Source organism: Oncorhynchus nerka, linkage group LG14, assembly GCF_034236695.1.
Source record: "Oncorhynchus nerka isolate Pitt River linkage group LG14, Oner_Uvic_2.0, whole genome shotgun sequence".
Lineage (NCBI taxonomy): Eukaryota > Metazoa > Chordata > Actinopteri > Salmoniformes > Salmonidae > Oncorhynchus > Oncorhynchus nerka.
The window spans coordinates 27,383,171-27,396,866 of NC_088409.1; the positions used below are offsets into that span (position 1 = coordinate 27,383,171).

At 43.5% G+C, this 13,696-nt stretch overlaps 2 protein-coding genes across 4 annotated transcripts in view; both read left to right on the top strand.

Moving 5' to 3' along the window:
* The first annotated feature begins 544 nt into the window (after positions 1-544).
* On the top strand, positions 545-4,465 carry LOC115122344 (myeloid leukemia factor 2-like). Of its 2 annotated transcripts, none has more exons than XM_029651551.2 (8): positions 545-1,218; positions 1,630-1,741; positions 2,078-2,113; positions 2,248-2,301; positions 2,531-2,659; positions 2,796-2,955; positions 3,171-3,378; positions 3,975-4,465. In XM_029651551.2, exons 1-8 carry the CDS (start codon positions 1,175-1,177, stop codon positions 3,985-3,987), a joined length of 756 nt encoding a protein of 251 aa, XP_029507411.1. In that variant the 5' UTR covers positions 545-1,174; the 3' UTR covers positions 3,988-4,465. The 2 variants fall into 2 exon arrangements, with proteins under 2 accessions (XP_029507411.1, XP_029507412.1); XM_029651552.2 differs by having other exon boundaries at positions 547-1,218; positions 3,171-3,385.
* Positions 4,466-8,683: 4,218 nt separating this feature from the next.
* Positions 8,684-13,696, top strand: part of LOC115122349 (gamma-enolase-like) — an 11,868-nt gene continuing 6,855 nt past the window's right edge. The window contains exons 1-7 of one of the 2 annotated variants that reach the window (XM_065027887.1): positions 8,684-8,743; positions 10,248-10,333; positions 10,560-10,655; positions 10,886-10,944; positions 11,069-11,138; positions 11,289-11,422; positions 12,750-12,972. In XM_065027887.1, the coding sequence (XP_064883959.1) occupies positions 10,249-10,333; positions 10,560-10,655; positions 10,886-10,944; positions 11,069-11,138; positions 11,289-11,422; positions 12,750-12,972 (667 nt within the window). In that variant the 5' untranslated portion in view covers positions 8,684-8,743; position 10,248. The other variant, XM_065027888.1, reaches the window with a different exon arrangement.

Consider the following 13,696-nt stretch of genomic DNA (forward strand, 5'->3'; position numbering starts at 1 on the left):
TGTGATTTTCTGGATTTTTTTTCTCTCATTTTGTCTGTCATAGTTGAAGTGTACCTATGATGAAAATTACAGGCCTCTATCATCTTTTTAAGTGGGAGAACTTGCACAATTGGTGGCTGACTAAATACTTTTTTGCCCCATTGTACATGCATGCAACAGCAGTTTAATCCTCAAAAGCAAGGCCTGTAGAGAGCAGTGTTCTCACATTTCTGTCACTTCTGGCAATATTTTGATTCCTAAAGTTGTTTCTGAGTCTTGTTTTAAAATATTCTGTTTTTACAGTCATATCAAGACTATGCTTTAGAAAAAAAGATAGTTGATGATGATTTTAAGCTCTATATAACTTATGTCACCCAGTGACATAATGACACCCTGTCACCAGCTCTTTTACTGACATTCAATAAAAAATAAAAATAAATGTAAATAGATACCAAAGAAGTGACATTGGTTGACAGATATTACACATTAGCAAGGGCATGTTGGGCTTTTTGCATTCTATCCTCATTGACGACGAGGCTGCGTCATTTCCGGATGTTGCCTCCCCCTTTTTTTTATTGACATTTCGCTTAATTCTAGCTTGCGGGCTACAGGCGTTTTGCAGGGTCATTTGTTTTTTATTCGGTGACATTTAGCACCACGGCTTCTGAACGGATAGGTGCATGTTTTGCACAAAAGAGAGGCGTTTGTAGGTGTCAGGTTGTTGGAAAATTGTAGAGACAACATCTTTCTTCCTTTGGATTCCTGACGTTTTGGCTTCCTTTGTCAGCTTGACTTCCGTTTTCATGTGCAATCAACAGTGGAAAAATAGCTAGCTATCTTGCTAGGAAAACCCTAGCCAATGTATTAAGTTGTACTTAGGCATGAGCAATATACGACTTTCTATCGGCAAATAAGTCTGCTTTAAGGGGCTTCTTTCCAACGTTTATTTGTAAGCTAGTTTTCAGGCTAGTTTCCTAACACGGATGCTAGGTGGCTAGCAAGGATAGCTAACTTGCTAACAATACTGCTGCACATTTCTCACTATTGTCCGTCGCTACGCTGTTCTAGAAGTGTCGAAATATTTGAATGAGAGGTCGTACATTTACTGTCCTCTTACATTATTTTTTGTACTGAGGCCCGAAGAAACTACGTTTTTAGCTAGCCCCAGCTAGCTTAATTAGCTAAGCAAAACACAATGTTTCGATATTTAAATGACGTGGATGACAACCCTTACATGATGTGAGTATCGTATTGCCTTTTATCCAAGCGAACTGCATGTTTTGCTTTTATACCCATTTGAATGAATCAACCCAGTCGTTGTCGTTTGTTCTGAGATTTAAAGGCCTAATCTCCTGCCACCATGTGTAGGCAGGCAGCCAGAATATATTAGGTAACTACATACACCACATAGTTAACTATATCACGGCTGGGATGGATCATGGTTATGTCTAGCTTATTATTTTTTACATGAGAATATGTTTACCCCTTATATTCTCATTCCATGATGAGTAACCATGGTCAAGAGTACTCCTGGAAACAGGTGGATTTCTCACCTGAGTTTTCATAATGTCAGCAATCCCTTTCCTTATTCACTGCTGTGTTTTTTCATGGTCTGTATCCTCAGTGAGATAAATTGTTTCTGTTTTGAAGGGATCCATTCGCAGCCCAGAGGCAACAGATGAGGAGTCTGTTTGGGTCGTTTGGCTACGAACCTTTCCCCCTCAGCCCTCAGATTCAGCCTCCCCGTGCACCCCACCTTCAGGTGTGTGTGAGCGAGAGTGTCAATACTCTGAGTATCTCTAGTAAGTGTGTGTGATGTTGGGTTCAATTCCATTTCAAATTTAGGAAGTACACTACAATTCAAATTTTCTTCAATGGGTAAACATTGGAATTTGATTTGGACTTAGGATAACTTTTTGAATTGACTAATTAAAATGGAATCGACCCAACCCTGGTATGTATACAGCACAACACACCATAGCTATTTCCCCTTTGATTATATGTAGTGTAGACTCTAATTTTATAGTACTTCATGCCATACTGCATTGCTACTGCATATTTGTTGTCTGCTGTTAAATAACCTCCTACTGCTTTTCAGGCTGGAGCCCTGCAGCCGTTTGGAATGATGGGAATGGTGAGTCCTTGTCCCTGCGTGTTAAGATGTTATCTCTGCCTCTTAGAGCCCAGAATGCACCGTTCCAATATGTTCAAAACAAATTATGAATTTCAAAATCGGATAACTGACTCCCTCATGTGTTCCTTCCACAGGGGGGAGGCTTCATGGACATGTTTGGAATGATGGGAGGAATGATGGAGAACATGGTGAGTATTTTCAGAGATTCCTGGTATTCCCTCCCCTGCTTTCCCAGATCCAGATCAGGCATGTTCGCCCTCAATGGAGATTCTATGTGTCCAGAAAAAAATCATTTTAGAGTTAACGTTTTGTAACCCAGAAACAACTCTGTCTAAAGCAAAGACCCAACATGAGTTCAGTGGTTGATACTTAAACATAATCCAGCTGGACAAGATGTGTTATCTTCTTTCCCTTTAGGACAGAATGTCTGGTTCGCCAAACTGTCAGACGTTCTCTTCCTCCACAGTCATCTCCTACTCCTCCTCAGACATGGGAGCCCCTAAAGTCTACCAGCAGACCAGCGAACTGAGGACTGCACCTGGAGGGGTAAGAGAGCAGGCCAAATTACATTTACTGCTGTGATTGCATGTACATTGTTCAGTAGGGGGTTTACAATGCCAATCCTCCAGAGATACTGGCCTCTACTACCAGCTCCCTGCTGAACACTACCTCCTGCCCTCAGATTCGTGAGACGCGCCAATCGATGCGTGACAGCGAGAGTGGCTTGGAGCGCCTGGCCATTGGCCACCACATCTGGGACCGCGGTCACGTGATGGAGCGCTCCCGAAACCGGCACACCGGCGACCGCGAGGAACGACAGGACTACATAAACCTGGAGGAGAGTAAGTCACGGAGCTACATGTGCTACTCACTGCGGTTCTCCAGAGTCACGTTTCTAACCCCCAAGTAATAATAAACAATTTGCCTTGGGTAAAAAAAGCATATGGATGCTAAATGGCTGTATTTGCAACGGTTTGTTTCCATTGCTAGACTTGCCTGTTTAGAGTTACGTCTGGCCAAGTTTCTGACCCCAACCCCCCTCTCCCCTGTCTCTCAGGTGAGGCTGCTGCCTTCGATGAGGAGTGGAGGAGCACAGCCGGAAGGTACCCTCCCCCAAATGCACGGGGGATAGATTACGGCCGGGACAGGAGGGCAGGTGGGCAACAGCTGGCCCTCGCCGCCCCACCCAGCTCCTCGTCTCCGCCCGCCCCTCGCCATGAGTCTCCCAGACACCTCCCACCCGCAACTCGCCCCCGCTACGACTGGTGAGAGGTAGGAGGAGCATGACCTGTATGTCTGTGTGTGTTTGTAAAAGTGTGTGTACTGTGGACAGCACTGCACTGCACAGTCCCAAATCAATTATTGTACCCTTTGTTGATCTGAAAGTAGTGGATAGGTATCAACCCTGATAAGGGTCTTTGCTTACGCCAATCCCGATCCAGTCCTTTCAAATCCACTAGGTGAGTCAATAAGGTCCAGGGAACAGACGAGATCAGTCTGGGACCTGGTCCTGTCCCAGTTGTTAGCCTGTCTGTGGTCAATGGGTATATCTTGCTGTTTGGGGTTTTAGGCTGGGTTTCTGTACAGCACTTTGTGACATCGCCTGATGTAAAAAGGGCTTTATTAATACATTTTATTGATTGATCTCAATAGTCTACAGTGGTTTATGTTACACCACTCGTCCATCTGCTCTGACATTAAACAAGTAGACAGACAAAACCTCAGTCCCATTAAGAATCCTCCATATTGCTTTTGACATAGCCAATGTTTTCAGATCAGTGTAGGAGAGGAGATAAGAAGCCACTATGACAGTTGAGATCCACATCACCCACTGATGATGTCATGTGTTTTCTCCTGCCAGGGGTCAAGGGTGAAAGGTGAGCAGAAGGATGGAGGAGAGGATACCGAGGGGATCTGCCTGATGCTGTGAACGAAGAAGGGAGGAGAGGGTCACGACTGACCGTGAAGATATTTGATATGATGGGACTGTCTATATATAAACTATACATTTAACACACACACACACACATCAGAACCCAGTACACTCAATACCTGCAATTATGGTTCAACCTCTCTGCTGTTACCGTTCACATACACATGTGTGGACACACATGTACACACATGATTACACACACTCAAGTTGTATATAGAGCCACCCTCCAACTTTACATGCGTTAATTGCCCACCTCACTATATAAATATATATACATTGCCACACTACATACTACACATGTGCTGTACAGTCCATATATGTTTGTGTAGACACTAGTGTGTCTGTGAATTGAATTGTATACTGTTGACTAATTAAACTAATTAATGAAAACAAACATTAAACATTGTTAGATAATTGCACACTGTGTTGTGGTTTGTCATGGAATAGTGAGTGGATAGGTTATGTTTTTAGAACAGGTTTTGACCTGACAAGGACTGACATAACTAAAGGTGGTACAGGAGCAATGGAGATTGCTGGTGTTTTTCTGTCTTTATACAGTCTCTTGTCTGAAAATCCCATTTCCATGTAGGAAGTAAACTGACATTCCAATACACATTTTTGTTGTTGTAAACCCATGAGAATTGGAATTTCAGTTTACTTCCTGATTTGGCACAATTGAAGTGGAATTGATCCCAACCCTGGTGCATGTGAAAAATGTTACTTGGTTGTATTTTATTTTCGCTGTTGAATCTGTTCAATATTCAGCATGCCTTTCCATCCCAACACTTTGTTAATATTATAAATGCCACAGTAAATAGTGTGTCTTATGGCACAGTCCATCCCTTCATACATACTCCCTCACAAATAAACACATTCACATCCCTACACACTCACTCTCTCGTGTGTGTAAACTCGTGCTCTCACTATCTAGTGTCAGAATAGCTGCAGATGGTCATATGACATCCAGCTGGAACACACCAGAGAAGAAGCCAATCAAAATCCTCCCTGCCCTCTGCCCATTCCTGTGGCACATTCCCTCTGGATATCTCCCCCCTCTCTCTTCCATAATTGTCACCTTCATTGCTGAGGTTCCCTCTGTATTTTATAGCTGCCTTGTGTGCTTTATTGTTTGTTCTCTCTTTCATCTCTCCATGTCTGTATTTAGTTAAGTGCTACCCATCACTAGTTACTGGCCCTCTATTACCCGCCTTCATTCACATACAGTGCCTTGCAAAATTATTCACACCTTTTGGATTGCTTCACATTTTATTGTTACAAAGTGGAATTAGAATTGATTGATTTAATTGTATTTTTTTTGTTGTCAATTTACTCTGTAATGTCAAAGTGGAAGAAAAATTCAAACATTTTTTTAAAGATTAATAAAAGTGTGATAACTAAAATATGTCCATTGCATAAGTATTCAGCCTATTTGTTTATGCAAGCCTAAATTAGTTCAGGAGTACAATGTTGCTTAATAAATCACATAAGTTACATGGATTCACACGGTGTGAAATAGTAGGGGTTGACATTTTTTTTAATGACTAACCCTTCTTCTGTCCACCATGCATAAAATATCTGTAAGGTCCCTCAGTCAAATATTGAATTACAAGCACACATTTAACTACAGAGACCAGGGATCTTTTTGAAAGCCTCAAATAAGGGTAGTGATTGGTTGATGGATAACAATAACAAATCAGACATTACATTTACATTTAAGTCATTTAGCAGACGCTCTTATCCAGAGCGACTTACAAATTGGTGGTGGTGATTGACTCCGCTGTCCTGGCGTCGTGAGGGAGTTTGTTCCACCATTGGGGGGCCAGAGCAGCGAACAGTTTTGACTGGGCTGAGCGGGAACTGTACTTCCTCAGTGGTAGGGAGGCGAGCAGGCCAGAGGTGGATGAACGCAGTGCCCTTGTTTGGGTGTAGGGCCTGATCAGAGCCTGGAGGTACTGAGGTGCCGTTCCCCTCACAGCTCCGTAGGCAAGCACCATGGTCTTGTAGCGGATGCGAGCTTCAACTGGAAGCCAGTGGAGAGAGCGGAGGTGCGGGGTGACGTGAGAGAACTTGGGAAGGTTGAACACCAGACGGGCTGCGGCGTTCTGGATGAGTTGTAGGGGTTTAATGGCACAGGCAGGGAGCCCAGCCAACAGCGAGTTGCAGTAATCCAGACGGGAGATGACAAGTGCCTGGATTAGGACCTGCGCCGCTTCCTGTGTGAGGCAGGGTCGTACTCTGCGGATGTTGTAGAGCATGAACCTACAGGAACGGGCCACCGCCTTGATGTTAGTTGAGAACGACAGGGTGTTGTCCAGGATCACGCCAAGGTTCTTAGCGCTCTGGGAGGAGGACACAATGGAGTTGTCAACCGTGATGGCGAGATCATGGAACGGGCAGTCCTTCCCCGGGAGGAAGAGCAGCTCCGTCTTGCCGAGGTTCAGCTTGAGGTGGTGATCCGTCATCCACACTGATATGTCTGCCAGACATGCAGAGATGCGATTCGCCACCTGGTCATCAGAAGGGGGAAAGGAGAAGATTAATTGTGTGTCGTCTGCATAGCAATGATAGGAGAGACCATGTGAGGTTATGTGTGACTTGGTGTATAGCGAGAATAGGAGAGGGCCTAGAACAGAGCCCTGGGGGACACCAGTGGTGAGAGCACGTGGTGTGGAGATTCTCAGGAGCGACCTGTCAGGTAGGACGCAATCCAAGCGTGGGCCGCACCGGAGATGCCCAACTCGGAGAGGGTGGAGAGGAGGATCAGACATTGAATATCTTCTTAAGCATGGTCAAGTTAATAATTATGCTGTGGATTATGTATTAAACCACCCAGACACATCAAGATCGACATCCTTCTGAACTGAGGTGCAGGACAGGAATTAAACTGCTCTCGGATGTTACCATGAGGCCATTGGTGATTTTAAAGCAGTCACAGGGTTCAATGGATGTGATGGGAGAAAACTGAGGATGGATCAACAACATTGTAGTGACTCCACAACAATGACTTTAAGTGAAAAGAAGAATACAAATATACAGAATAAAAATATTCCAAAACACCCATCTTGTATGCAACAAGGCACTAAAGTAATACACTTTTTGGCCTAAATGCAAAGTCTTATGTTTGGGGAAAATCCAACATAACACTTCACTGAGTAACTGCCTACTTATTTTCATGCATGGTGGTGGCTGCATCAAGGTATGGGTATGCTTTACATCTGCAAATACTTTGGAGTTTTTCAGGATAAAAAGAAACAGGATGGAGGCAAAAGGAAAACATGGTTCAGTCTATTTTCCAACAGACACAGGGAGAGTAATTCCCCTTTTAGCAGGACAATAACCTACAACACAAGGTCAAATCTACACAGGAGTTGCTTACCAATAACACAGTGAATTTTTCTGAGTGGCCAAGTCAACATTTTGACTGAAATCTGCTTGTAAATGTTTGGCAAGACTTGAAATTTGCTGTCTAGCCATGACCCCTAACATCTTGACAAAGCTTGAAGAATTATGAAATTCGATATTGCACAATCCAGGTGTGTAAAGCCCGAGACTTACCCAAGAATGCTCACAGGTATAATCAATGCCAAATGTGTTTCTAACATATATTGACTCAGGGAGCTGAATACTTATGCAACAACTAAAATATTTAATTTCACATTTTTTTAAATTTGTATTATTCTTCCATTTTGACATTACAGAGTATTTTGTGTAGATTGTTGACATTTTTTTTTACAATAAAATCCAGTTTACTTTGTAGCACAATAAAATGTGAAGAAATCCAAGGGGTATGAATACTTTTGCAAGGCACTGTATCTATTCCATATGGCCATCTAACCTGAACTACAAGGAGTTCAATGTCTCCCCTCCTATACTGTGCATGCAAAGGCTAAGCCAAATACAACCTACAGTTTGGTCACAACAGTCTATACAAGGCCAATCCACATACTGTATCTATACAAAGCTGATAGCCATACTAACAGATTTCTGCAGCCAGCAGTATGTCGTAGAAGATGAATGCTAATGCTAACTAAGTGAATGTATCCTCCAGTATGTTCTAGCTAGCAGATACACACAGCAAGCTAAGCCCATGCATCCCACAGTATGTCCCAGCATACACTCCTGCCAACCCTACCATCTGTTTCTGCCTGTTCTCTGTGTTTTTGAGCTTATCAGGGCTTACATCACTACTGACTAGTAGTCATGACATCTGCGGAAATATTGTTCCAGCAAATGTATGCATAAATGAATGTGTAATTGTCGTTTGCCAACATACTGAGCGTCTGTGCCTAGGGCTGTAGCTCTGTTGCTGTGGCGCAGTGTGTTGACTGTCATCATGGGATGGGACAGGGGGGTTGTGGGAGATTGTGTTTTGTATTCCATGTTGTATTCTCTCCTATTCTATTTTGTGACATTTCTCTGGGCTCAAGCCAAACACAGAACACACACAACCCCTCTTTTTCGGTGCCTACTGCTGCTTTGCTGAATCCTTCTCTCCTCTCCTCTTTCTGTCCCCAGTCTCGCTCCCTCCCCTTTCCTCTGCATCTTCCAATAACTTGCGCGTTCCCCCTCCCCCGTCTGTCACACGTTCTCACCGCCTCCCCTTTTCTACCTCCTCCCTGTGCCCCTTTCTCACTCTCCTTCTCTCTCATTTGCTCACATTCTCCCACTTTCCCTACCAGGCTTCACACACACTGCAGGTAATGGAAAACAATATACATCTATTCCTTCCTTCCTCTTATCCTTCTCAGTCTCCTCTCCTCTTTCTCTCTGCTCTCTTCTCTCATCATTTCATCCCTCAGCCAGCTCAAATCCTCTGATTAGTCCTTGACTGCACAGCACAGCACAGGTACCATTGCATCAGCTTATGTGTCTAAACTCACTGACGGTGTGTGTGTGTGTCAAGGAATGACAGCGCATTGTGTGTGTGTCCTACTAGTCCATGGTTTGATGTTGAATGTGTTTGATGGTTGGCCTGTCAATTGCGGTGTGGTGTGTGTCGCTGTATGTGCTTAGAGTACATCTGCTTCACAGCATTTACTTCCTGACGATGCGTCAGTTTGTGCCAGTTTGCTGTGTGTGTGTGTGTGTGTGTGTGTGTGTGTGTGTGTGTGTGTGTGTGTGTGTGTGTGTGTGTGTGTGTGTGTGTGTGTGTGTGTGTGTGTGTGTGTGTGTGTGTGTGTGTGTGTGTGTGTGTGTGTGTGTGTGTGTGTGTGTGTGTGTGAGAGAGAGAAATAGAGAGCGAAAGTGAGAGTGAGAGAGAGAGAGAGAGAGAGAGAGAGAGAGAGAGAGAGAGAGTAGAAGTCTGCCTGTGTTAGTCTCTATATTTTCTGTTTATGTCTCCAGAAAATACATTTAAGAGGTCATTTTTATCTCTCACTCTGTGAACATCACTTACCCCAGCTCAGAATATTCATAATTTCTGGCCAAAGGGGGATTTAATCATTTTAGAATCTCTACCACCGTTCCCTTGCTCCTCTCATCTTTCTCCCCCGTCTTCTAAAGCTTGTTTTGATAATGCAGAAATCCCTCTGCTGTGTTAGAACATGACTGTGTTAGAACATGACTGTGTTAGAACAAGGATGTGTTAGAACAAGGATGTGTTTAGAACATGGCTGAGTTAGAACATGGCTGTGTTAGAACATGGCTGTGTTAGAACAAGGATGTGTTAGAACAAGGATGTGTTTAGAACATGGCTGTGTTAGAACATGGCTGAGTTAGAACATGGCTGTGTTAGAACATGGCTGAGTTAGAACATGACTGTGTTAGAACAAGGCTGTGTTAGAACATGGCTGTGTTAGAACATGGCTGTGTTAGAACAAGGCTGTGTTAGAACAAGGCTGTGTTAGAACATGGCTGTGTTAGAACAAGGCTGTGTTAGAACATGGCTGTGTTAGAACATGGCTGTGTGAGAACATGGCTGTGTTAGAAGGAGGGTTGGTGCCTGTACTGTATGTGCTAGAAGAGTGGATGAAAGGTGCTGTGTGTGTGTCTACGTGTGGGTGTGTGTGTGTGTGTGTATGTGTGTGTGTGTGTGTGTGTGTGTGTGTGTGTGTGTGTGTGTGTGTGTGTGTGTGTGTGTGTGTGTGTGTGTGTGTGTGTACGTATGTATATTTGTATGCGTGCCTGTTAGATGTGAGAATGAATTGTGTCTGTATTATATTTGCCTCTGACTGTGCGTGTGTGTGTGTGTGTTCCCCACAGGATGTCGATAGTGATCATTGTTGCCAGGGAGATCCTGGATTCCAGGGGGAACCCCACAGTGGAAGTGGACCTGCACACTGACAAAGGTGAGAGACTGGTATTTTTCATCATCACTACATGGTGTGGTTATTTGAGATATTCCATTATCAACTGGTTAATGGGTAATTTCCTTTCCCCTCTATCCTTCACCCCTCCATTCCCTCATTTTCTCAACCCTTCCATTCCCTCCCCCATCTGTCTTCCCCTCCCTCCCCTCTCTTCCCTCATTCCCTCACCCCTCCATTCCCTCAAATCTCTCCCTCCTCCTTCCAGGTGTCTTCAGGGCAGCTGTGCCTAGCGGAGCGTCTACTGGCATCTATGAAGCCCTGGAGCTCAGAGACGGAGACAAGAGCCGCTACAAGGGCAAAGGTGAGGGCTGAGGAAGGTGTGTGTGTGTGTGTGTGTGTGTGTGTGTGTGTGTGTGTGTGTGTGTGTGTTGTGTTTGTGCATGATCGTTCACTGAGTGAGGTGCAGAATTAGCTACTTTTCTGTGTCCTTTTCTTCATTCTTATGTCCTGTCTCTGTATCCTCCTCCTCCTCCACCACCTCTTCTTCATCCTGTTTCTTCTCATCCTTCGCTACATCCCTCCTTCTCCTAGGTGTGCTCAAGGCTGTTGGTCACATCAATGACACCATTGGTCCTGCCCTCATCCAGTCGGTGAGTACGGTGATGAGCGTGTGTGTGTGTGGGTTGTGTCCTGTGTTGCAGTGTGTTTGTTTGGGCATATTTGTAACTGAGAGAAAGATGTCTCATCAGCTCTCTAAGATGTGCTGTGTTGCAGGGGGTCAGTGTGGTAGAACAGGAGAAACTGGACAAGATGATGATAGAGATGGATGGCACTGAGAACAAGTGTAAGTAACAACCTGTATGAATCACATATGAGACACCAGCTTGGACTAGTCCTGGTCTCAAGAGCTGGCGTCTGAACATTTTATTCTCACCAATGCTTTTTCAATTAGATCTTTCCCTTAATTCATACCTATTCATTCTGCTCCCTTCAGCTCAGTTTGGGGCCAATGCTATTCTGGGTGTGTCCTTGGCCATATGCAAAGCTGGTGCTGCAGAGAAAGGTGTCCCCCTGTACCGTCACATTGCTGACCTGGCAGGAAACACAGAGCTAGTGCTTCCAGTTCCTGTGAGTTCATTACCGTTACATTTTCACCTGTATTCAGTTGACTGTCATAGAATACATTTGACCAAAAACCCATAACCTACTCTGTAAAAAAGATAAGATGAAGGCTTCAGACAGTTATCGCTGTCATTGAATGAATGAATAAAGGAATGAAGGAACTACTGGATAAAGGAATGAAGAAACAACTGGATAAAGGAATGAAGAAACAACTGGATAAAGGAATGAAGGAACTACTGGATAAAGGAATGAAGGAACAACTGGATAAAGGAATGAAGGAACAACTGGATAAAGGAATGAAGGAACTACTGGATAAAGGAATGAAGGAACAACTGGATAAAGGAATGAAGGAACTACTGGATAAAGGAATGAAGAAACAACTGGATAAAGGAATGAAGAAACAACTGGATAAAGGAATGAAGAAACAACTGGATAAAGGAATGAAGGAACTACTGGATAAAGGAATGAAGGAACTACTGGATAAAGGAATGAAGGAACAACTGGATAAAGGAATGAAGGAACAACTGGATAAAGGAATGAAGGAACTACTGGATAAAGGAATGAAGAAACAACTGGATAAAGGAATGAAGGAACAACTGGATAAAGGAATGAAGGAACTACTGGTTAAAGGAATGAAGGAACTACTGGATAAAGGAATGAAGGAACTACTTGATAAAGCAATGAAGGAACTACTGGATAAAGGAATGAAGGAACAACTGGATAAAGGAATGAAGGAACTACTGGATAAAGGAATGAAGGACTACTGGATAAAGGAATGAAGGAACAACTGGATAAAGGAATGAAGGAACAACTGGATAAAGGAATGAAGGAACTACTGGATAAAGGAATGAAGGAACTACTGGATAAAGGAATGAAGGAACAACTGGATAAAGGAATGAAGGAACTACTGGATAAAGGAATGAAGGAACAACTGGATAAAGGAATGAAGGAACTACTGGATAAAGGAATGAATGAACTACTGGATAAAGGAATGAAGGAACGACTGGATAAAGGAATGAAGGAACAACTGGATAAAGGAATGAAGGAACTACTGGATAAAGGAATGAAGAAACAACTGGATAAAGGAATGAAGGAACTACTGGATAAAGGAATGAAGAAACAACTGGATAAAGGAATGAAGAAACAACTGGATAAAGGAATGAAGGAACTACTGGACAAAGGAATGAAGAAACTACTTTATAAAGGAATGAAGGAACTACTGGATGAAGGAATGAAGGAACTACTGGATAAAGGAATGAATAAATACTGTATATTGACTAATACTGATGTATGTCTCCCTCTCCTCTCCTCCCCTGGTCCCCCTCTCCCTCAGGCGTTTAACGTCATCAACGGGGGCTCTCATGCGGGCAACAAGCTGGCCATGCAGGAGTTCATGGTACTTCCTGTAGGGGCGGAGTCTTTCAGGGACGCTGTGCGTGTGGGGGCGGAGCTGTACCAGACACTGAGGGAAGTGATCAAGGAGAAGTATGGCCAGGACGCCACCAACGTGGGGGACGAGGGAGGGTTCGCCCCAAACATACTGGAGAACACTGAAGGTGAGAGAGACAGGAGGAAAGACATATCAAAGACATTACTGCATGGTCCGGAAACAACTTCTGTAGACCCTCAGCTTTCTGGGTTTTCAGATGTGAAGGAAACAGCCTTCCAATTGGTTTACATTGCCTTCAGAAAGTATTCACACCCCTTGCCTTTTTCCACATTTTATTGCATTACAGCCTGGCCTACACACAATACCCATAATGTCAACGTTTTTAGAAATGTTAACATGTCTTGAGTCAATAAATATTCAACCCCTTTGTTTTGGCAAGCCTAAATTAGTTCGGGAGTAACAATTTGCTTAACAAGTCACATAATAAGTTGCATGGACTCACTCACTCTGCCTGAAATAATATTGTTGTACATTATTTTTGAATGACTTCCTCATCTTTGTACACCACACATACAATTATCTGTAAGGTCCCACAGTTGAGCAGGGAATTTTAAACACAAATTCAACCACAAAAACGAGGGAGGGTTTCCAATGCCTTGCAAAGAAGGGCACCTATTGGTAGATGGGTAAAAATATAAAAAGCGCACATTGAATATCCCTTTGAGCATTGTGAAGTTATTAATTACACTTTGTATGGTGTATCAATACACCCAGTCACTACAAAGATACAGGCATCCTTCCTAACTCAGTTGCCAGAGAGAAAGAAAACTTTAAAACAGTTACAGAGTTTAATGCCTGTGATAGGTGAAAACTGAGGATGGATCAACAAC